This window comes from Thermobia domestica, chromosome 5 (assembly GCF_964235325.1).
Source record: "Thermobia domestica chromosome 5, izTheDome1.hap1.1, whole genome shotgun sequence".
Lineage (NCBI taxonomy): Eukaryota > Metazoa > Arthropoda > Insecta > Zygentoma > Lepismatidae > Thermobia > Thermobia domestica.
The window spans coordinates 174,767,172-174,793,861 of NC_137458.1; the positions used below are offsets into that span (position 1 = coordinate 174,767,172).

Here is a 26,690-nt window from a genome sequence, read left to right on the forward strand (position 1 = left end):
TTTCATGTTTCTGCATATTACGCTTTCAGATATAGGAAACAACACGAAAATTTTTGATTGAAATATATTGGAGTTTTTTGTATCAAGGGCCACAAAATTTTTGAACGGCCCTAAGTTGAGTTTTCGTATTTCTTATAGAATAAGCACATCATACTGACTTAAATGATAGTTTGGGTTTGGCTACACTATATGTAGTTCTCCAGACATAAGGCCTACAAGAAAATCTTTGCCTGAAATATATAGGATCTTTAGATCCAGAAATGCAATTTAGAGTAATCAGAAGAGAGAAAGAGAAAACAGAAATACTGAAAAAATCCAGGCAGATGATGATTCACTCTGTAGAATGGAAATGAACTATGGAGAGTGAATGGAGAATGAATATGTTATGCGCATTATTATTTATAAATCTGATTCAAGTACAACAAGAAAACAATTTCTCGGGAACAAAATGATGGTCTAGACTTAGAATACCCTCGTGTTTTCCAGCTAAGTCTGAGAAAGGGCAAGGGTACTCTCAATTCTGAAGCTGTCTCATGAAAATAGTATCCAAGATCTTCCAAACATATATTTTATCATTATTTCACCTTACTTAGTTTTTCCTCCAATTCAAGTGCACAAAGAAACAAACTTGCAGTCAACAGCAAAAATGCATACCTACACAATTTCTCTTCTTAAATTGTGTGCAAGTGAACAATGTTTAATACAATTTGTTGTAACTTGTAAGAAACAGGGTCCTGTAAGTTATAGATCTATCTAGATATTAAATTGTCTCCATTTTGAAGAAAGACTATGAAGACAAGTGCATTCATTTCTGGAGGTGACTTATGACACAATAATAATGATCTATGAATGTGTATTTGTTGGCACCATATACTACTTCCAGATTTAAGCAACACCTAACTAAATAAGTTTGGAGGCAACACACTGCCTTCTAAATTCAGGGTATACTACTAAATACACTAATAATTCGATCTGCAACCAAAGGATAAATTCAATGAACAACATAAAATATATATCTTTAAAAAAAAGTACATGAATGAGAGAAAATCAGTGGCAGACTCTCAAGTTAGCAATTTACGACATAGTTACACTTACGTTACAGACAGGGGTTCCTGTTAAGAGCTTCTTATATGAGTTCAGGGGGAACATATAGCTCACTTCGTTACACTTATATTGTATTATTATTTTCCATTCCGCGTATGGTTTTGAAAAGGGTTCATTTTAGTTATTTCTCTAGCTTCGATGCAGAACTTATTATATCAATATTTATTGCGAGAAACCTTTTACTGTAGTGCAGAATTTCTTCAGTTGTGTTTATATGTTAACGCATTGCTGAGACTAAATGCAAATATCAACAGCCTGGACAAAAAAAAAGGTACTATTCGGACATTCACTTGATAGGATAGAGGAAAAAGAATACTAGTAATAGAAATAACTTGATCAAAATGGTGGGACTAAAATTTTCTACCAATGATATTCTTATGATTGAGTCTTAACACGCAACGTGGGATGAATAGTAGTTTAATTTTACCTACATATCTTGATAAAGCAACTTATAACAATTCTACTGACAACACACAAGAACAAAGCACACAGCAACATACAATAAACTAAATCAGTTTGACTAGAAATTTACAAGCGCTGAGGAGAAATTAAGAAAAAGAAAGTAATTACCTTGCTTCAGCAGTTTCTAGTATTAAGCCAACTTTCATCCTTTGTCTTTCTTCAATTAAATGATGATGAGTAGCACCTAACGCCAGAAGTGTGCTTACAGGAACTCTATCGAAATAAAATTATAGAAGTTGTTAGAATCAAATTCACACTGGAAAGCATCGCTATAGATATTGTTACTAGTACGTACCTCTCAAGCTCTCCGTTAACATCTTAACTAACATATTTTCGAAACGCTCTGGCTTCAATCTTAGGAAAAAATGAATTAAAACCACAAAGAGTAAGAAGAAGGTGCATGAAGATGCTAAGATTCGTTTGCAACACAAACACAAACTTGTTAAGCCTCTCAGTAATCATTAGTGTTACACATTTTGATTCTTGATTCCATCTTTTCCTTCCAGATATAGAACTTACAAAGCAGAGAAAGCTATGTTTCGTCCGATTTGCTTCACTCAAGGTTTAATTCTTCACTTTTATATTTAATAATTAACTCAAATAACGTATACGCTTGCGTAATGTCCGCACTACTTTTACTAAAATTAGGAAACCAAAATATGAGTGGCTTTTTGGTTTACGCAAAAACGCGCATTATTTCCGTAATTAATTTTAGATATAATAATTCCATGTTATGACTGAAGTGCATCTGCACGAAAACATAAGAGAACGTTTCTCTTTTCAATCGAGTTCTTGGCGCCAACTGGAGACAAAACAAATGTATTTTTTTATTTTATTTTATTTTTTTATTTAGAGGTGTGTAGATACGTTTTTCTTTCCTTTTTATGCAGATAAAATCACCCTGCATCATGACTAAAGACGAATAAAAGTTGTTATATAACAAGAATAAAAGTACAAATACCAGCAACTTATCTGGTTGCCTGCTCCTTCCCAATTGTTTTTACATCCCTCCCGTCCCCCATTTTTCAAATAAAGGAAATCCTACTATTTATAGGGTGGAAACATTACTTCTTTTTTTTACGTCTAAAGTTTAGATGCGGACACTAAGTGAGCTCAGACATTACACGAGCGCACATGGTATCTGATTTTTAATTTCTGAATTTGTCTTCTTCATATATAATTCTAGCAATATTTATTTGTATTTTGTATCTTTTAAATATTTTGAAAAGTGAATTATTATTTCGTCACTAACTGATGACAAAAATCAAGCAACATTTAAAAAATAATTGCTCGAATTTACCTATTATATGTGAACTACCGAATTTATACAGAGAAAATATTCAGTATATGCCCATTTTTTCAGACAAAAATCACCTGCGTATTGACATGTTCACAGCTTGTCCATTTCTTTAAAAGATTTGCATAGGAATTTAAGCATATAGCACATATTAATAAAATTTAAAGAGTGACACAATAAGGCTGGACGGAAATCGAAACCACCAGCTACTCAGTCCACTGCTTATTAGCTACATGTCTTCACCCTACCATTCAGTTCGAAATCATACGGAAAAATATGATTGTTTCCTTCTATTACTCACGTATTTCCACTGAATTTGCACCTATATAGAATACGGTGTAAAGAAAACTTGAATAATTCCTCTATTTCCCGTATAATAGATAACGACTATTTGCATTTCCTGTACCTTACACCTTCTCGGTACAATAAGTTTCACACAAAAACTTACAATCAGAAAGAGAGATCTAAAACTCTGCATATGCAAGTTCGGTACATGCGCCGGTATCTACGGGTAATGTAAGGAAACTCTCTTCCGACGACCTATAAGCATTCTCCAAACAATACTGATCTTGAAGTGAAAATTAGATTTTTATATAGAGTTGATATAACCCTACCTATTTTACAAAAATCAATTACTGGTTCCTTAAAAGGATAAACGATTGAAAGAATAGAAGAACGAGGGTGGATTGGTATTCTGTTGCATGAAATTAGATAAAAGTCAAACCATACCCTTAAAAATCTTTTAGATTATAGGATTTACTCTGCGGAACCAACATCATCATAATGTTTGAGTCAATTTGAATTGTAAAATGAAAACTCAAAACACAATGATTTGATGAACATTAATATAAGAATCAAGAAGAATGCAAGGGATTTGATTTGAAGTTTACATAATTATCAGTAGATCTTTTAGACTATCTAATTAATTTAAAACACTACAGCAATACATTAAAGTTTAAAAAAAAATAATTCAGAAATTAAACAATTAGAAATTTGAATCCTTTTTTATTGAACTATAAAAATGAAAACACGAACATTCAGTGGGAAGATTGGACAAAACATTGCTTCCACTGGTTCACAACTTCAATGACTGGAAGAAGAAAGAAAAACACAAAGAGAGGGGATAAGATCAATACGAGTGCTGATTGCTGGAAGCCTTGAGAAGTATTATAAGTTTCGTGCTCTAGATAGATTTTAGCAAGATTACTCTTCCTTTCCGTGTGAAAGAAATTACAACAGTTTCGGAAATTTTAAGTTTAGAATATATCACACAAAAAGCTTGTAAAGTACGTACTAATTCCTATTAATTGATCTCTTATGCCATTATATTTTCGACGCGTATCACAATCATATTATTTGAGATGAGATCCTTGCGAGTGAACTTTGATTGAGCCTTGAAATAAATATGGCATGAGTTTTCACTTGCTACGTAGTCTTTAGAGCTGTAGTGGTTTTAGTTTTTCTGTTCAAGTGAGGTTGGGATCCCTAGTGACAGGGCGAATTCTTCGTTCGGCTACCTGTTATAACAGTTTCCGTCTCTTTGAGGTTTCCTTCAGCTTCCATTTCTTGTGTTTCTTGTGCGACACTTCCCGGGGTGATGTGTCTTACAGCTAATGATGAGTTGTCGAACTTTGAATGTTTGTTTACACTTGAGGATTTCGCAAGGTGTAGGATTTCTTGTATTGATGATTATATATATATATATATATATATATATATATATATATATATATATATATATATATATATATATATATATAAATTTACATTAGCATTAAGATTGTTAGAGAGCATATTCTTATCTTATCGGCGTACAATTCACATATGAGTGAAATTACTTCAGAGGTGACAAACAGTACTTTTCACACAAAGAGTATCAAATTGCTCTGTCACTGCATTTATTACGTTAACTAAAAACAATACTTACAACATTTATTTGATTGCAGATGTCTATGAGTGTCATTTAAATTTTCTTCTGATGTATCATTAAGGAATGATTCAGTTTCTTCACTTTTATCACTTGATCCATTCTGCTTGTCAGATCAGTTGACTAGCGTAGTCCCACTAAAAACACTTTCATTCACAAACACTTTATAAATTTTACACAAATGTAGAAATCCCATTTTTCATGTACATTTCATAGTCCCTCTGACCGTTTCAAACAGTTCTTTACGTGGAACTTGTTATGGCACATGCAACAAGTAATACTTTGCTTACCATAAATGAAGCAGCAATAATAACAATTGGCATTGTGTCCATCATTGAGCCTGTCTTAACATCTTTGTTCAACTGGAGTTTACTTACTTCTGTCTATCCTGAACATTGGAAGATGGTCGTTGTTGTTCCTATCCCCACGACTGATGGGAAAAATTTATCCGACTATAGACCTTTTTCTCTCTTGAGTATCATACTCAAGGTTTTTGATAAGGTAATATATACTTATTTGTATAATCATGTTTATCCCAATATTACGATCTATCAACATGGCTTTATGAAAAATAGGTCAACTACAACTAACTTAACATGTTTTATAGCTGATACTCTTCCTATCTTTTAAAGTAATGGTCAAATCGATGTAATTTATTTCGACTTCTCTAAAGCCTTTGATAAATTACCACATGATATCTTAATTTACAAAATGAAACATTATGATCTCTCCATTGTATTTATTACTTGGTTAGTATCATACTTGTCGCAAAGAAAGTTTGTGGTTAGGTATAAGGGTAATCTTTCAGATGTATATAACATATACTCCGGTGTTCCGCAAGGATCGAATCCCGGACCACTTCTATTCCTTATGTTTATTAATGATATAACTGAAAATTTGGATTGTAAATGTTTGATGTATGCAGATGACCTCAAAATCTACAAAACTATTGTAAATTTGGATGATTGTTTGGTGCTTCAAAATGATATTAATAAAATATTACTTTGGTCTCAAAACAAGGTACTACCTTTAAATTGTAACAAAACCTTTTCAATGAATATTACGAATAAAACAAATCCAATTTTTTTTTCATTTATAACATAAATGATACTCCAATTAGAATTGTAGATACTATTAAAGATTTAGGCATTGTTTTTGACAGCAAATTGCTTTTCAAACAATATCTTGAGAATATAACTTCCAAAGCGAGAAGGAATCTTGGAATTTTTAAATGGATGTTCCAAGATTTTAAGTCTGTTAAAACATGCCTTATTCTTTATTATTCCAATGTCAGAAGTAATCTTGAATATTGTTCAGTCATATGGAACAGAAATATAGATTATATATCTACTTCTCTGGAGACCATTCAAAATCTTTTTCTTGCTTGGTTGCGCTGGAAGTTTAAGTGTTATGAAGGTATAATAATAATAATAATAATAATAATAATAATAATAATAATAATAATAATAATAATATTGTGTTTTATAAATAAATACTTTGAGTTGTTTCTTGCATTTTCCTACATTTTGTGTAATATACTTTTCATGACTTGTTCATTCTGTAGCTTTTTCTTTTGTGTGACCTAATTAAGGCTTTCGCTGTGGTGTCACTTTCATCAATAAATAAATAAATAAATAAATAAATAAAATAAATAAATAAATATTTATCTTACAATCATGCTTCTAATGAAATCAACTTTTGTTTTTTTATTTTATAAGCTGTATTTTCCACGTTCTCATAGGTGAGTTTGATGATAAAACAAGGTATATTCTTCACTCAAATTGAAAAAGTAAAAACGTAGGCTGAAGATTAAACTTGGGTACTTGTCTTACTATACCGGGTGTAATTGTACAGGTGAATATATAAAACTAGAGCATAAAGAAATCGGAAGACCATAATGGATAAATAAATCAGGCAACACATACATACACAATTTTATTAGAACGCTAGTACAACTATAGCAGAACACGCTTCTTTTTGTGAAATTTCGGAAAGTTAGTCTTGAGAAGAATACTTGGAAGATAAAAGCCACAAACAATCGTGTAACAGTAGGAAAGTTGCACACAAACTGAACTTCCATAATATGTGCATCTCAGGAAATAATTTAAAGATCATATGAAGAAGTCTTATGCAGATCCATAGGCAAGATACACAATTCTAACTGGAAGTTTGTGAAAAAGTGACTGCTTAGTGGGTTGATGGAAAGATAATATGAAATTAACTTTTGAAATAATAAGTTGTAACAATCCTCATTGCAATGGATTGGCATTGAAAAAGTGTCATAACGTGAGTTACTGAACATCAGCACACTACTGAAATTCAGAGTAGTTTATACAATATAATCTTATATAAATCACAAAGATAAATAATAGATTACTTGTGTATAATTTATCTCTTTCTCTTACACACACACACACACACATATTATATATATATATATATATATATATATATATATAATATGGGTTCGAGTCACTACGGCATGGCGCGTCCTTACAAGGGAACCTTCCGAAAATGATAGTTACAGTGAAAGTTGTGACGTATGCCAATTGAAAGAGCTGTAACAGAGATGAGTATTCCCCAAAAATTAGCTGCCCATAGCAATAGGTTCAAGAAATATAAGGGGTGGAAGCTCGGGAAACAGCAAGGTTGGACAAGAGAGGAAAAGTGCAAATTCCACAAAAAAGGGGGGCACGACAAAATACAATGCTGACAAGTGATGTATAGAAGGAGACTTGCCACAATAGGGAACAAATGAAAGCCACCAGTGTGGTTAACAGTGTTGCCAACTGCAATGAAAAGTACATGTTTTGCAAAGAGCACTATATGAAGTGAGTGCAATATTCAGTGTCAACCTGTCATGTAGAACATAAGATATGACGTGTATAATCAGTGGTACAATCTAACAAAAGAAAATAGAAAAAAACAGAAGTACGAAAAATACTGAGAAGACGGAGTTGGCCATAATGCGCCACATTTGATCACCAGCTGTGCATATTAGGATGAACAAAACAAGAAAGCACCAACTATTCAGGAAACCGACGTACCTAGAGTCAAAAAGAAAAACGAGTTCCAAAGTTGGCAACACTGGCCATGAAAATCCAGACAAGTCTAATATAGTTAGGCCACTCGCTTCACAAAAAGAAAATTTCGGCAACAGGCATCACTCGGAATGCATCAATGCTGGAGTGATTGAGGCAATGTCAAGTCGGGGAATATAAAATGCATGCAACAACCCATATCAGAAATATTTACTATATGGGATTTCAAAATGGCCGCCAAAAATATCTGCTCGGTGACAAGAACAACGTGCATTTTTGCGGCCATTTTGCAACCCATGCTTCATGTAGCAAATGTTTCCTGTGTTGTTGTACATTCCATGATCTTCGAAAGATGTACCACTCGGTCCCTGTTGCCATTTGAAAATTTGAAGTTGGCTCCTGGGGCCCTATGATGGGGATTCTGGGGGCACTTGCTTCTCACAGACTTTTATCACCCCCTGAAATTGGTACATTCCTGCACAACTGGATTCGTCACATTTTTGTTCGTTTCGCAAGTCTTTCCGCTCACAAAGTTTGGTAGGACACCCTGTATATTCCCACATACGACCCAACCATGACATAATGTTCACTACTTCTATTATCGGTTGTTGGCTCAACCCAACCATTTCATGTTCCCCGACTTGACATTGCCTTAATCATTCCAGCATTGATGCATTCCGAGTGATGCCTGTTGCCGAAATTTTCTTTTTGTGAAGCGAGTGGCCTAACTATATTAGACTTGTCTGGATTTTCATGACCAGTGTTTCCAACTTTGGAACTCGTTTTTCTGTTTGATTCTAGGTACGTCGGTTTCCTGCATAGTTGGTGCTTTCTTGTTTTGTTCATCCTAATATGCACAGCTGGTGATCAAATGTGGCGCATTATGGCCAACTCCGTCTTTTCAGTATTTTTCGTACTTCTGTTTTTTCTATTTTCTTTTGTTAGATTGTACCACTGATTATACACGTTATATCTTATGTTCTACATGACAGGTTGACACTAAATATTGCACTCACTTCATATAGTGCTCTTTGCAAAACATGTACTTTTCATTGCAGTTGGCAACACTGTTAACCACACTGGTGGCTTTCATTTGTTCCCTATTGTGGCAAGTCTCCTTCTATACATCATTTGTCAGCATTGTATTTTGTCTTGCCCTCCTTTTTCTGCGGGATTTGCACTTTTCCTTCCTTGTCCAACCTTGCTGTTTCCCGAACTTCCACCCCTTATATTTCTTGAACCTATTGGTATGGGCAGCTAATTTTTTGGGAATGCTCATCTCTGTTACAGCTCTTTCAAATGGCATAGGTAACATCTTTCACTGCAACTATCATTTTTGGAAGGTTCCCTTGTTAGATGGCGGATAGAAGAGAAGGCATCTAGATATAGACGTTAGCTGCGATCTGGAGTACGCTATAAGAAAAAATCAAAAACACCAACCAGGGCCTAGAGCTAAATTTGTATTTACCAGGTTACGGCGTATGCTGATGATGGAAATATAATAGGGGATGATAGGAGAACAATAAAAGAAATGTAGAAGACTTATTAAACGCTTGCAGGGACACGGGTTTAGAAGAGAAAATTAAATACATGGAAGTTCGTAAGAATTGTGATACCGCAAATTATAGATGCGTTAAAGTATCAAATAATACTTTTGACAAAGAGGATACTTTCAAATATCTAGGATCAATATTAACAAAGCAAAACCATATCCGTGAAGAAATTAAATGTCAACTAAAAGCATGGAATTCGTGTAATTATTCAGTTCAGAATCTTTTGTAGTCGCGAATTTTGTCGAGGAATGTGAAGCTTAAAATATATAAAACAATAATCTTGCCTGTTGTCCTGTATGGCTGCGAAACATGGTCGCCTACCTGAAGAAAGAACGTCGACTTTAAGTATTTGAGAATAAAATCCTGAGACAAATATTCGGACTCAAGAGAAACGGGAATGGGGAATGGTGGAAACTTTATAACAAACTACATAATTTATACAGTTTACCAAACATTGTTAGGGTCATTAAGACTAGGAGGCTCAGGTGGGTAAGTAATGTGGCCAGAATGGAAGAAAGTAGACACACTTTCAAAGTTTTAACTGGAAATCCAACACGAAAACGACCACTTAGAAGATAGACGCAGATGGGAGGACAATATTACAATGGATCTACGAATACAAAGTAGAAACTGGATCCAGTTGGCTAAGGACAGAAGTCAACGGAGAGCTTTTCTGAACGCGGCATTAAACCTCTGGATTTCATAGGCCATAGAGTGAGTGAGGTATATATGAAAGTACTCATATATATATTTATGAGACATTGAGATATTATAGGACCAGAAAGAATATTAAAAAATCACAAAAAATTAAAATACCAATAGTTATGTGTTAATTATATTGGTTGTCGTTATGGAGGAGCGAAAAGCTAGAAAAACAACATAATAAGCCGGTATTACAATGAAAAGAAGTGATAAATTACATCATTAACAGAGGTTACATCCTTACTATGTACAATTACAAATAATAGTTTCTTTCTTTTTAGATCAAAGAAAACAATAATATACATTGTATGACGATTACATAAGAAAATAATAACATAATTTGTATGAATTTAATATAAATGATCTAATACCTTTCCTCCCCAGCTCTTCTATCTGACAGAACCAATAACTGGTATTTACTCTGGGCAGCTGAACAAGCTTCTTCGCGGATTCTATTTAAAGTTTTTAGGAGTCCTTGAGCTCCCTCAGCTTTATCAAAAGTTATATCAATTACTCTTGTCTGAAATATAAAATTTAATTCAACTAATTATTATTTCAGGAAGTTAATATTATTGGTATTAGCAATAAATAATATTTTGATCATCCACTAAAATTGAACACTATTTACTAAAATATTTAGACAAGTACAATTGGTATAAGTACACGTTTCAATTTGTTAAATCATAAATCTACACTCTATATTGCCGCCTCGGTGCAACGTAATTTTTAACCCTTTAGGGACGGCTTTAGCAACATGTTAAGGGTTTGTGTGTTTATATGCCACACTCATCTCGAAAGAGTTCAACTACTCTGATCACGCGTCACGAAATAATTTGTAATTGTATTAAGAGAACTGAGGAACATTTTTCTTGCTACTTTTCAAGGCCTTGTTTTGGTAAGTCACTTCTCGTGTTTCAAAATTTAAAAAAAAAGAAAAGAAAAAAAAGAAAAGAGAAAAAAGAAAACCCTAATGCATTTACTTTTAAAATATTTTATTTAAAAACAAAGTTTTAAAATCAATGGGCACTTGAATCTTCAAAGAAAATAAATAAATAAAATGATTAGGTTTAGATAGTAACTAGTGGTGTGGTTTTATCTATTGTTCTCAAATAAACTTATATTTGATCAATATGAACATTGAAAAGTAACAATGATCATTTTATTTTAGAGACTCTCCTATCTGAATTTTCGAAATAAAGATGAATTTTTCTGTTCGGCAAAATCCCACCTCTATAAGTTTATAATACAAGTCTAATGAAAAAAAAAAAAAGTAATATGTTTGTATAAGAATTTCGTACAGCCTCGGTGCTCCATAGATACGTTAAACTGCAATCAAGAAACAATAAAACAGATCAAAATAGAAGTGTTTTAAGGAATTTGATTGATAATTCCAACATACGTTTAAATCCAAAAGATTTGCAGCGATGAGACAGTGACAACAAGAAATTGAATTTTAGAAATTTTTATGACTGCACATGGAATCAAAATCCACACCTTCACAACTTCAGATGAAAACCCTTCACCACAATTTATAATTCTGTATTTCGTTTTCTAGTTTGCGCATATCAGTATGACATAAGTTGGTGGGAATCTCAAATATGTTGGTGTGAAAAGCTGAATCTTTAAAGCAAAACGAATTTATATTAGAACGTACAGATTAAGTTTTTATTTACTGGGTTCTTCAATGGAACTACCTCTTCAGGGCCGAGTGGCTATCGTGCGTGGTTCTGGGTTCGATTCTCGGGGGTTACTTGTCTCGGATACAACCTCGAGAAATGTTTCAAATTCCATTTTATACAACCTCATATATCCTCGGTGTTGAAAGGAATCAAGTTCTAATTAATCCAACCCAATTCTATCAGTATATAGATACAAAGAATAAACCTTTTTTAAAAAAATTCACGTTTAAGGTAAGAAACACGAAAAACGTAAACAGCACGTTGTTCGGAAATAAATGGCTGTATGTATAATGTCTACACTCAATCCTTCCTAACTTCAAGTATGGGACTGTGAGAGTACTAGTTGAAGACCACTTCAACAGGCAGTTGGTATGCCTGAAGGTGTACAGCTGCAATGTCGTAGGACGTGCACCAGTGAATGTGTGGCTAATTTTGTTACAAGAGTTAAAACTGGGACATAATGCAGCAGAAACATATTGATATTGTGAGTGAATAGAGTTTAGATTCAACTTCAGAATGAAGCGTGTACCGATAAATTGAAAGCTTTCAGTTAAGTATCAGATTCCAACATGAGAAGCGGAGCACGCAGCAAGGCAAGAGTGGACAATACTTAGGAGTATGTCTTGAGGCAATCTACAACTCTATCGTTAGAAAACATGGCAGAAAGTTTACGTCTCTATTTTAACAATTTTGGACTATCTACAGTAAATAAGGAAAGAAAGTTTAAGAAAATAAAATAAAATAAGTAAATAAAACTAGATCCGCGAATACACTAAGCATTATAAATAGTAGCAGTGGGAATATCTCTACTCACTTCTTGGTTCGTAACAAAAATGAGCTTCTACTTTATTGTATTGTTATAATCTGACGAGAAGCGAATCTTTTTGTTTAATCGTAAACAATATGGAAAATAGTTGGATGTTGATGAAATTTAACAATAATTTTCAAAGCTAATGCTAAAGCCACACAAATTTTAGTTGTTAATATCGTGGACAGAACTGAGTATCGTCCATTACACATCTTTCCCCTGGGTTAAACTATTATCTCTATATGGAACTACGCAGGACATGTGTAATCAGTAACATGGTAACAGGAAACCCTCTTGGGTAATATGGTAACAGGAAAGATATATTGTTCTTCCAAGATACTGCTAAACTATACATGTCAAAACTTGTGAAACAGATGCCGAATGACCTGAAGTATAAAACATTTCTGTATCTTCCATATTCCACTGACTTCACACCAACAGACTATCACATGTTTACACATCTAAGTCACTTCCTAACAGATCGAATGTTGAGAATAAAGAGTGATGTCCAAAATGATTTCCGGGACTTCATCCTTTACGAGGCCACATTTTTTCAAGCTTGAAATTAGAGGCCAGTGAATCGGTGTTGCTGGAGATTGTGACTTTCAATCAAGCTGGTATATTTTCTACAATGCAAACCTTGGCTGTAGAATGTAATATGAAAATGGCAATTTATATTTGACTACTCTGTTTCTTACCTACTGAAGCGTATATTTATGACTTTAAATTCAATTTATAGAAATGTCGAAAATTATTGACAAGTGAGGCAAGTTTTACTATTTACTAACACAAATATACTTCTATATTAAAATGCATAATTACAATAGTGTAACGCAATCAAAGCAAATACACTGAAGAAAAACAGGTACAGGCTTTTCTTAAATAATAGGGTTTACGGGAATTATTGTATAAATAATGAAAAATAAACAAGTTAAAGGAGTAAAATAAGTCGTCTATCTAATCGAAACACATCCATCTCGCAAAACTAAAATGACATGTATCCAGGATAATATATATGGCTATGGTTTATACCACATTTGAATTATTAACAAGAAAGTCTCGGGGAAAGACTGTAGCTTTATTTTTAGCAAATAGGTTCAGAGAAAAGTATTTTAAAAATTATCGATAGATACTTATTACATATCACTTAAAAATAAAAAATATTATTGATGTATTTCATATACTTAATATTTTAAATGAAGTAATGATCAAGAATATTTTAAACTTAATTGTGGATCTAGTACCGTCAGAGTGTAAATGCACCTGAGACGCTAGTGCAAGTTGTATGTATACATGCAGATATTATATGTATATAAGTTTTAGATGGATGGTCTTCCTCGGTGCACTGCACTTAGTACGGACTACCTTCCATTGTTTTGTTCATCTAAAAGTCCAGAAACTACAGTTCTTTGTTGTGGCAAATTACTCAGCAGTTACGGTCTGAATTAATAAAATTTCTCAGAACTGGAAAGCAATAATGTATTTTGATTAACATATCTTTCAATAAATATTAACAATGAGGTCTTACAATATTCAATGATTAAATTCTTTAACTTAAAATATTTTTAACCAATTCATACATTGGCTGTTATTTATTACGCAAGGATTGATCAAATGGAAAAAAACGATAAGTCTGAAAGGAAAGAAAAAACACAGGGTATGCAACAATTAAGTACATGAAGGTGTTAGCGACAACCTAAAGAAATTTACGTGTGCATACTGTGTGTCTGAAGTCACGCAGCCATGAAGCAGCAAGTGTAATAAAGACCGGTAGCAGCTGCAATGCCATCCCATGTCGATACTACCAGCTTTTAGTGACAACTGAAGGTACAGTGAAACTTTTATTGAACAACTTCCCTAACAGTGAAAAACGTTCGTTTCATGGTTGTTTAAAAAATGTTTGAAAGAAGGAACAAAAGAAAATCACTAAATAGTAGAAAAGTAATTGTAAACCATCCAAGATTGATTGTTTCTTCATTCGGAAGAGGAATTGAATGTGAAAGTAAAATTCTGAGTTGAGTTGTGGCACAGTATTAATAACTTATAAAGTAGAACAGCGTTCAGAAATTAAAGGCAGTGAGACAATATTTCGTATCATGCTTAATTTCTTGAACTTATTGGAACCCCTGATCACTTTTGAAAGTGTGTAACTACACGGAAAATATTTATTTCACATATAATAACAAACAATAATGTGTGAAAGTTTTATAAATAAACTCACCCTCCATCCTCGATGGGTTGTTGCCTTAATAATTTCAAGATCATCCAACGAGAGAATTGGGTGTGGCAGGAACAATCGATGACATTGTTCAGGACTCGGTTCCAAAATATTAGCTTCAGGACCAATTGGGCAATTCAAAGACATCACTATCTTTTCACGAAAAGGATCTATTGGAGGATTTGTAACCTAAAAAAGCAGAAATGTTTCACAATCGTCATATTTGTGGATTATTCATAGCAGAAAATTTCTTAGCGATAAAATAGAAAAATACACAAACTTAATACAAACTGCGTTTCGGGTCATTAAAAGAAGCAGTTAATGTTTATCACTATTAACATTACAGGTAAATCATTAATGAATTTCAGAAAAAAATATATGTAGAAACTGGCAGTACTACAATATGTATGAAACTGCTATTTACAATCAAACAACAGAACCAATCTTTACGTAAATGATATTTTCAAACAATCCTTAAGTTGTTGGAAATTTAACTTCTTATTTGAAATTTAAATTCTGTGCAGTATAAACAAAATGAGAATTAAATTACTTACCTGAGCGAAGAGTTGTTTAAAATAGTCATACATCAAAGGCTGGAACAATGACAAACAAGCTAAAGGTGCATCATTACCCATTGACCCAAGAGCTTCTTTCCTGAAACGAGAAGAACAAATGAATTACTATCTGGTACAAAGAAAAAGGTGTCACTCTTGTTAAAACTAAAATGGAACTCTAATAGTAAGTAACTAACAATTTATTTATCTTAATATTTTATGTGGTTATTTCTACTTGTTAAAATTTAATTAACAATTATTAAATTACCAGACATTCATGGAAAAATAACTTCCTGAAAATGGCAAAATAGGAAATAGAGGCAAGACATCTAAAGACATAATTAAAAGATAAAGTGGCATAAAAATTATTTTAAAATTAAAAAGAATAGAATTAAGAATTCAAAGAGTATATTAGCTTACATGAAATACTATCTTACTGCATAGTTAAGAATTACAATTAATACTATATTTGGACTAATGCTGCGTCGGGAATTAACGATTTTTGGTAGTTAGTCAACAATACTGAAAACAGTGTTTTTGAAATAAACCATGCACAATACTCACTAATCTTTACATCATCTTTAAGAAAAGAACTACTTTCAGTAGTTAACACATTTTGTTGAATTACAACTGTGTGTTTTACACTATAAAACTTAGAACACAGTTCACACCATTGTAATGCGACTTTCAGTTAAAGATGGTTCATTATCTTTTTCACCTTGTCGTTCAACATTGCAATGCATTTTATAAATTATGAACACACTGACCACAAGATGAAATCATATGCTTAATCCAGATATCATCCTCTTCAGCTAAGAATTCTTGTTTTTCTGTTATAAGCTTAACATTTACCTGGTATTTATATATGACTACTAAAATAAATAAATAAATAAATAAATAAATAAATAACAAAATAATAAAAAAACTGATTAACTTAATGGGAATTAAACAGATATTAATATTCGATAAAATATTTTTGTTTGATAAATCATATATCAACACAAAGCTGTTTAATTGTTCAATAAACTGTAGCTCCAACCGTTATTACCAAATGATTTTGTAAATTGTGTTCTTGACTATAAAATACTTTGAAACAATTTTTCAACCCTGTACGGCACATAGGTTGGAAGATATGTGATTATTACTGGATTTCTTTTTCAAAATGTGGATTTTTTTTTATTTTTTTATTTTTATTATTTTTTTTTTACCAATGAACAGACTGTAACTCTTTCGTGAAAATGAGTTATACTTAATTGTTTGTAATAAAATTGAAATATGAAATTCAAGTAACATATACGAAAGAAGGAGACAAGAAAGAAGAGAGGATCAGGAAGAGAATTTAAACACAGTGAAAATATATATTTTTTTTAAAAAAAATCAAAAATCCTTTTTATCACATTGGAGAAAATTAAATGTATAATGAAAATCCAAGGATGAAAAACAAATACTATCAAATCGCCTATACATTTTTTTTTTTTTTTTAAGGAAGTGTATTTTCGTACACTTCATTCCCTTATTCATGACAAAAAATAAATAAATAATAATAAACAACTTCTCGCTACTCTGATAACTTCCGTGAAATCTAATATTGAATTGAATTGAAAATAGTCAGTAGTATTTTCTTTCTCTTGAATTCTCAAGCTGAGACTATTCTAGAAAATATACTTTAAGAATTAAGCGACAAATAAGTGATTCTGATATACGATGTTATAGTACATTTGAAATATTAACGCAAAAAGAAAACATTACTCACTTGGTTTGTATCATTGGAAGTAAGAGCAGATTGATAGTTTCCATAGTGTAACTAAACAGTGACAACCTCTTATCACTAAGAGTAAATCCTCTTTCTGAGTCGCCGTGGCCAACGCTTTCTCCATTCATAAGGACAATGTCTCCGTTTACCTGACTGCTGGCTGTTCTTGGCTGATGAGCAGCACGTAAGTCGGACATTGTTACCTACGAATGAAAAGAATAAAATGTCTATCTTAAAAAATAAACACGGTTTCATTCCTTGTTAAAACTCTGAATTAAGTCCTACACACCAAATAAAATTTTAAAGACTGTATGAACTGTTTGTATTTTCGTTGCAGAATAATAATAATAATAATAATATTGAAATTTATGTACAATCATTGCCAAAAGAAAATAACCTATTTTGCATACAGGCTGTAAAAGAAAATCAAAGCTAATTATAGTGGAGACTGGTGGCAACTAACAAGCAATCCGTTTATGTGAAAGTAATAACATTAATTTAAAAAAACTGACGGGCATGTTCGAAATTTTTGAACTTTCCATAATAGAGCCTAGGTATTTAATCTTTTCACTTTTTTAAAGTTGCTTGTTATTTAGTATTTCTGTTGACGAACTCAATATCAGTCTTTTGATCCAACCACAATCTTTTCAAAATTATTATTTTTACATAAAATTGTTACTGAAATTAATCTTATATAATCAGTATTAACATTTTAACCTACCGACTCTTCAAGTCTATGATTGAGTGCAGCTGAGTTTGTATATGACAAGACACAAAGAGAAAGAACGAAAATGAACGTATATAAGATTGCAACAAACCAAAGTCAACGCCTGCCCATACTTCTCTACTGTTTCAGTGATATCACTGAAGTCAAGCAGAGCTGAGTCTGGCCAATACTTAAATAATTGACCATTAGGGAAAACCAAGGAGGGGTTCACCCAGTGTAATGAGAGCAGCTGGAAAGCCACTTGAAGAAAAGAAGAAACGCCTGCCCATACTTCTCTACTGTTTCAGTGATATCACTGAAGTCAAGCAGAGCTGAGTCTGGCCAATACTTAAATGATTGACCATTAGGGAAAACCAAGGAGGGGTTCACCCAGTGTAATGAGAGCAACTGGAAAGCCACTTGAAGAAAAGAAGTATCAGAATGCGGTTAAAAAAATAGCAACAAAAAAGATTGAATTCACGATGTGCTGATCACCATGTCAAGAATCGTCGGCTGAAGTTTTTTGCCTGGATTTTTCGTTTCAGAACAAAGGAAGGCCAAGGCCAGTATAATTTTTACACTTACACACACATATTAACCCAGGACCATGTGCATCAAGACACACTGGCTAGCCACTAGACCAGCGGGGAAAGCACAATTGTTTTAAAACTGAAAATTATTTTAAAATAAGATTCAAGTAAAAAACAATCCATGTTCGAAAACTTCTCATGTACTTTAATTCAATGTAATTCAAAATAATAATTAAAGTTTCATAATAATAATAATAATAATAATAATCTGTTCATATGTGGTAATGTTTGAAGAAGTACCCATATGTTATGATCGAAGAGTGAGTGGATAGGTTCAGTCTCAGTAGAAGGAAAAGCAGTAAGATGAGGGTATGGTCCACAGAAAATCATGGAATGGATATAATAGGCATGATGGGAAATAGTGGGCAAATAGGTAGTGTAGTGGAATGAAAACCAAAATAGAAGCAGTGAGAGCTGAAAGAAAGTCATTTTATTAAGGAATATTTTCTTATTCGCACAGTATGCTCAAAACTGGTCTCACTGCTAAGTAACTGATGATTGTGCTATTATTGATCCTTGAAGTTATTTGGTAGGACTGCGAGATGCTGTATCGAGCTAAATTGGCAACATGCCACTAGGTATCTGGTAATAACATCAGCATAGTGAAATATAGTTTGTTTATAAAATATGTAATTTCCTATTGTCTAGATTGCACTTGATTGTACACTTATTTAAACAAGATTATTTATTTTATAATGTACGCATCTATTATGGTGATTCATTATACACTTTAACTTCATTAAGGAAGCTTTTAAAATATAATTTTATATATAAAATAACTTTCAAGTCTATTATAATGCTCCTTAAAAGGACCAACTAAACACATTCTATTAGAAACAGTGTTACTTTCACATCACCTAGCATGCTTTATGTGTATTATGCAATAAAGGGTAAAGGATTGAAAAGTAAGTAAATTTTGTAAATAAATGTTAAAATAACCAAATGCTATTTTACCTACACTACGTATCTACTTGGTGGTCATATTCAAGATCTTGTTGCTACTTGTACTGGAGTCCGTTTTACTGAAGATCTATCAAACTTCTAATGCATTTTACTTAGTTTATTTAATTTATCTGAGGGAATTAACATTGGGACGCTGTGCTGTAGTTTTCAAACACTGATCAATATGGCATATGGGAAAACGGAGACACTATTTGTAAAAAGTTAGGAAATTTATTTCATCCTTTGAGATGAAAGTTTTGATTAAGATAATAATAATAAAAAAAATCAATATAAATTAACACAATGAATGTTATGGCGTCTTACTCTAATAACACAATTAAAGGTGAAATCCGATGAAATTAGGAATATTCTTCTCAGCAACTGACGTAAAATTTCTGAAAATGTATTAAATATGAAAAGAATCAACATTACACTTCTCTTCACTGACAGATGAACACAATAAATTAATTTGTAAAAATTCTTGTTTCCTATAAGTTGGGTATATTTTATAGGGTACTTTTAGTTCACAATTGTACCTCAACACTACCCAGTATTAAAAAATTGCTTACTCATTTTTGTTCACTTTTTTATGGATTTTTTTTCGTTCATTTATGTCCCCTTGCAGCGTGAAAGAGAACCAATAAAAGTTGCGGAGTTATTTCCTATTCTTTCCTTTTTTTTCCATCCGTGGTCGATGGAGCTTACACGTACTCAATCTAAAGAACAAAAGTCTCAGCTAATACAAAAATTCTTGAGGAGACAGCTGGTTAGCCACTTTTCTTTATATCGTATCATAGCTTTTATTTGTAGTTTCGACCTAAAGGGACGTTAAATATAAATATTTCATTTTAATTTTAACTTTAACCAACATAAAGTTCTTAAAAGAATCAATCATAGAATTCCTAGTTTTAATCTTACACGACGAGAAGTAAAGACTATTTGAAAAGTTAAACTTCACTGTTAGAAAAATATGTTCATACTTCGATGAAAAGAGAAACAGATACGTTGTACGAAATACTTTAGTATACCAACAGATTCATGAATAAATCCATTGTACTATACTTTAATAGTTTTCTTCAATGAAAAAAATCAATTTACTTTCAGCAGAAACTTAGCTTTCTTCCATGAAGCATGTTTGCACATCACTTTCGTAGAAATTATATTGCAAGTCTGAATAACACCACGGTCGAACTTAACATTGCACAATGGAAGCTTATATCTGTATGTAGAGGTACAGCACACAGTTGACAATCATGGATCAATTAAAAACTATTAATTAAACGTATAGTTAATGGTATTTGCTGATTCTTTTCCCCCCACTTTAACATTATATATATATATATATATATATATATATATATATATCAATTATTTGAAGAGACTTCTTTCTTTTTGAAAATCAAGTCTTCAAACAAGTTAATCAGTTATGATAGGCAGCAGATTCATGAATAATTAACTTTTGAGTACATAATTATTTTAATTAATAATATATTCTTATCTGATGGAAATTGTAACGTTATGTTTTTCTTTTGTCTTTTTCTGAACAGTATACTGAATTTTAGTTCCGAAAATTAAATGGATAAAAAGTAGGGGAGTTGATTTCTTTTTTTAGTTTAGCGTCCCTTTCAGCAGTGAGGCTATATGAGACGCGGACCTACTGATTAACGTGGAATCCGAACCACATGAGCTCCCGCCGGTAACCAAACCCGGGTCTCCCACGTCAAAGGCGCATACGCTAACCGCGTAGCCACGAGGCAGCTAAAAAAAAAAGTAGGGGAGAGAACCGCAAACATTTTAACTATGTAAGGGTACTAGGATATACATTGCATCATGGACAGAAAGATGTAAAGCAACACATACACAAAGTCGGATAGAAAGATCTAAGCAATACAGTAATGCAAGAATGTATCATGGAACAAAGTTCCGGGTACACTAAAACGAGAAATAAACAACAGATTCTACAAGATGAAAATAATATTTTTAATACTGTATATATTCACTTACCGGCTACAGATCGAGTAACAGCCAAGAAAAAGAGAAAAAAGACCATATTTCAACATGATAAGAAACGGAAATCACAAGTTTCACAACTAAAATAAGAAAACATGCTGGAACGTTCATTAAAATATTTTAACAAGCGAATTAACACATTAAAGAAGTTCGTTAAAAATAGCTAAAGAAGAATATGAAATACGTATATAATAAAATTAAATACAATTAACAAGAGCACAACACACGAAAGAAGAAATCAAAGAGTGGAAATACAACAGATTGTAATGCTGTAATATTGTTACCATGTATATTTATCAGTTTTTCAGGATGTTACACCTCAAACACTGTAGCAAACGTAAAATTATTCATACTAGTTATACAATGTTAACTCATACTATATTACGAATATAATGGATTTTGTCCCTTCCGCTCTCAACCTAAGTGCAAGGATCTAAAACTCTCATTATCGGTTCCAAACAATACATCTGCTAGACACAGAAAGCATACGCTGAAGTACGTTTCACTTTATTTTGATGTAACTATGTTTCTTTCCTTTATTTATCATTGATCTACTTACTCTAAAATTTCCTCTTTCAGAAATTTGAACAAAAATTGCAATTCCCTCTTTCGTTATAATATTTAGAAGTGCAAAACAACCATTGTAAGATCCATATGCAATCACGACTTTGGAACTCAGCGGAAACACATGAACAATAGATATTGGCGGAAATACGCTATGCTTAACCTGTCCATTCACTATTCACTATTCATAAGACACACACATTTTATTTATTTTTTAATTACATCGAATCAACTGTATTACTTAATCTGTTGTATACTACTAACGGATATCACGTTGACGCAACTATGTTATGAACAGATAAAATGCACTTAAACTGAGTGGTCCTTCCCCCCCCCCCCTTCCTTATGTTTCGCTCACTTTGGCTTCTGTAAGCTTCTTCGAATGAATGAATTTCTCGAAATCAAACCTTGAATTTATCTTCTGTCTACATGTTATTTTTATTCTTCCGTACAAAAGTAAGAACAAATGATCTTGTTTGGTCCTAAAATTGTATTGAAAATATAATACTCACGCACCACTACGAACTGTCTTACAACACGTGTTCCAATTTTGAATTCTGTTATTTCAATGTTGCCAACTACCAAAATTTATTGACAACATAAAGCTTATTAGACATACGACCACAAATTTGAATAGTTTAAAGAATAGTTTACTAGTTTACAATTTGATCATAAATTAATGATGTAGTCTTCACAAACATTTGCCTTATAGCATTAATTTAGGATCACAATTGTAAAATAGTAAATTATGCCTCGAACTATTTCAATTCATGTTTGTGTCTAACGAACTTCACCTATCAGGAAATTTTGGTAATTGGCAACACTAAATTAATATAAATCAAAATAAGTAGCACATGTTCTAAGACAGTTTGTAGTTGTACGTATTCTTTTACAATGGTATTATACATTAAATCTCATTAGATGCAATTCTAGAACTACAAACGAGCATTCATTTTTACTTTTATATAAAAATAAAATAAAATGTACAGGAAAGAGAAGTTTAAGATATGTCCCCACAGAAAGTGACAGTTCCTCCAAAGCAGCTCACAGAAGCCAAAGTGACCGAAATATAAGGAAGAAATATAAAAGAATCAAGTACCTTTTATTTACTTTTATATAGCCTAAACGTATTTAACGTATACAAGGTCGCATTTAGTTAATTATTTCAGTTCAATGTAAAGATTCTAATCTGAAAATTAAAGTCTGCAACGTTTATTTTAGTTATTTTTCTTGTGCTGACTTTAACAGGGGAAATAAGCATACCTCGAATATCTACTGTGAAATACTGCGACTTTCTTTAGTCATTAAATGTCTAACTATGGCTTACAATACCCGAAGATTCTTTAATTTAATCCAGCACTAAGATTCTTCAATATTCTGTTTACGATAACAACTCACGTTTATGACTGTGAATTAGTGCTCGACTTTGGTATGCATACCTAGGTACAAAATAATAGGCAACATTATTCTTTTTATGTATTTAGCTAATATCTTTCGAACACGTAATAACTCGCACTTCACGCAGCTAACATACTTCTCGTTTTCTTTAACTTACTTATTACCATGCTTTAATTTACAATTCATCAAGTATTAGTATCTCGTTTTATGAAGTATTAAGATCTGAAATAGATAATTATTTGTAATATCCCTCTTTGTATAACATAAGGAAACGAATTCTCTTAGTTTTTTGTGCTTTTTTCGTAAACTCCAAACAAGCCACGTTTGAGTAGTATGACTACAACCATATCCACAAATAATGCACCAACAATTTAATTTACCTAAATATAATTACCTGTTCTTGAAGCCATTGAGCATGTGGTCTACTCTGGGCAATTCTCCGCTTCAGTTCTACATCCTGAATTATACTTTTTTCTTCCGTATCAACTAGCAACATTCTTCCCGGTTTTAAACGACTCTGTAACAATTATAAAGAATAATTTTCATTTTATTAATTATTTAATTTTTAAACATTTCTCTCTTTCCAACCTTCTTCAACTGTAACTGAAGTCACTTTTATCAAAATTTAGTGCAAGATAAACATACAATAATTGTGGCTGATAAATATTTATGTAAAAATCAGGAGGAAAATGAGATCTACATCTCTTACAAAAAAATCTTGAATAGCATAACAAGTTGATACAAAAACCAGCAAAATCTTAAATTCTTTTAAAATCTAAAATCCCGTTTAATCTAAAAAATAAACTTCAAGAAGAGTATGACAACAGTAACATTTATCACACAGAAAAATGCTGTAATGTGTTTACTTCATACTTTTTTTGTTCGAAATTATGATTATAATAGTTTTGTTGCTTTTTCACTGAGTCAACGAAACCAAAGTTTCGGGTGTTGTTTTGAACCGTGCGAGGACAACTTTCCTCTTACTTAAACGAACAAGTACATAAATAAAAGAACAGGGGTATTGTAGGTATGAACTACAATGCTAGAAACTTCTTTTGTTGATTTACTTTAATTATTTTCTGTAAGCACAACACTTATGTACAACCGTAAATTAACAAGAACTTTAAATGACGAACAAATTTATATTTTAAAAGATAAAAGCTAATATATTTTTGATAGTTAAAACTCTTATTTGGACATTTTTGGGGTATGCCGCCACCTTTGTATTTTCTCTCCTTGATACGGAATGTAAAAGGAAACAAGATTAATTTACGGGAAGATCGGAGCCATCCTAAGACAGCTTTGAGAACAAACTCAGTAATAATTATAGAGCTTCGGAATCTAAGAGATTAGGAGAAACACCACACATAATAAATGTATTCGTAAGTACGAAATCCCTCTGGTTGTTTCCATTGTAATTAATATTTTCCATCTTCCCTTTCCACTTCCGCCTCTTGTGTCAATTATAGTAAATTCATGCAGTGAACCCACTACAAAAACTAAAGATATTAGTTTAAGGATAATAATAATAATAATAATAATAATAATAATAATAATAATAATAATAAGTGGATAAAGCTCCCAGAACACAAGGTCTAGAGAAAGAAATTATAGGAGCAGTAGGTTCTAATGGTATACATTGGCTCTACAGTGTCTGGAAGAACAGAAATATACCGAAAGACAGAGGAAAGAATAAGTCGCACTATTTTCAAGGAAGCATACACCAATGATTGTGAAAGAATATTATAGCAGCGAATCCACGAAAACAGAACTGAATAGAGTGCTTTCAAAGAAAGATCAACGACAGGTCTCATATTTATACCAATAGCTAACTGAAGAAAGCCGAAAGTACAGTAGGCAGTTAGTCCTAGCGTTCGTAATGCTAGAGAAAACATGACAAAACATCAAGGGAGCACATAGGAAAAAGAACTTTAGATGACTGGAATACAAGGAGAGATTCAGTTATATTGAGCCGAAGTCAATGTGCAACTACCGCGCATGCACAACTCATCGTCATGAGAATGCCACGAGGCAAGCAGCAATACCTTGTTAGTCACGTATTACAGCACATTGGTTGAGACTACTCTGATGTCGCTGAAACTGAACCGATTCTGGGAGGGGGTTCATTCTGGTCCTTTCCGACACTAAGTTCACGGCGTCGTACGTTGTAGAAATGTATCAAGTGCTTAATTTTCCTGTAGTTCGTGCCACTGTGAATCGTATTACAAGCAAATATGTGGCCCAGTCCTGGGCCCACCACACAGACGGGAGCAGCTAGAAGTGCTTTCCAAAAAGATTCATGATTGTAGTCGTTTCTCATACAGAGGCAACGTGCATCTCCGAAAGGTGTAACGAAATGTCAAAGTCAATGCTGCGTACAATCAAACTCATGTTCTGATTGAAGTATACAAGCACGAAACTCCAGCATTATACGGACAAGGTGTGAACCAGGTTGAACTGTATTAAGACACGGCATCCAGCCACACAGCGAAAACATCGCTGGAATTCTATCGTCGTATGAAACAGGAAACTGGAATTTCATCACTTCTCTGACATCCCCGTCAAGAGTCCAGATGTCACTTCAGAGGACTGTTGATATTTCGGATATCTCAAGCGCCTGTTCCATCGTCGAGTCCGCACCATCACTGGCCTATGAAAAGTCTGGAAAGAGGAGTGGGATACCATACCCATGGTCCAGCTGAAACGTAGTTCTCTGCAATGAAAACTCCGATGTCGGGCAATAGTCACTACAGGTGGCCTGCAGATCAAACGTAACCGATGGTGGAGATATTGCATTTCCTAGGTAAGCAGCATATTCAAATATGGCTCAATGTAAGTGAATCAACCTCTGTAAAAGAAGAAACAGTATGGTGAAGCAAAGAATTATATAAAGACAAACAATAGAAAAAGCAGAGCTCAAAATGGAATGTGGTCTAAAACAAGACGGAGTGTTGTCTCTTATAATATTAACTCGTTATACAGGGTGTCCAATATACAATGCAACCCGGAGTTTGGGATAGTAGAACTTTTGAACCTGAAGTGATACACAAATAATGGTTATACCAAAATGAAGCTTTGTTCATGCATATATTTTTAAACTAGGAAGCAACGATAGAAGTACACTAGAAACCACAGTGTTGCCAGATGTAACCGAAATACCAAGCACAAATCCTACTGTAGTGATTGACAATTTCCATAGATTTCACATGGGGACCCTGGAGAATCTTCCTAGCTTGATATGATATGCAGTCTCAGAAGGGAAATAACGCAAATAAAGGCACTTATGAAGCTATGGGAACATTGTTTGGCAATTTTCTTATTCAGGCTCTAAAAAGGCATTTCAGAACAAACGAATGACAGGGATGGTTTTAGAGGTATAAAG

At 32.8% G+C, this 26,690-nt stretch overlaps 1 protein-coding gene across 2 annotated transcripts in view; it reads right to left on the minus strand.

Moving 5' to 3' along the window:
• LOC145686289 (uncharacterized) overlaps nucleotides 1-26,690 on the minus strand; it is a 310,924-nt gene that overhangs the window by 103,661 nt on the left and 180,573 nt on the right. For both annotated transcript variants that reach the window (XM_081759425.1, XM_081759426.1), the window contains 6 exons: nucleotides 23,703-23,825; nucleotides 17,099-17,301; nucleotides 15,346-15,445; nucleotides 14,795-14,980; nucleotides 10,458-10,606; nucleotides 1,675-1,779 (listed from right to left, as the gene is read on the minus strand). In XM_081759425.1, coding sequence (XP_081615551.1) covers nucleotides 1,675-1,779; nucleotides 10,458-10,606; nucleotides 14,795-14,980; nucleotides 15,346-15,445; nucleotides 17,099-17,301; nucleotides 23,703-23,825 — 866 coding nt within the window. The remainder of the gene's footprint in view (nucleotides 1-1,674; nucleotides 1,780-10,457; nucleotides 10,607-14,794; nucleotides 14,981-15,345; nucleotides 15,446-17,098; nucleotides 17,302-23,702; nucleotides 23,826-26,690) is intronic.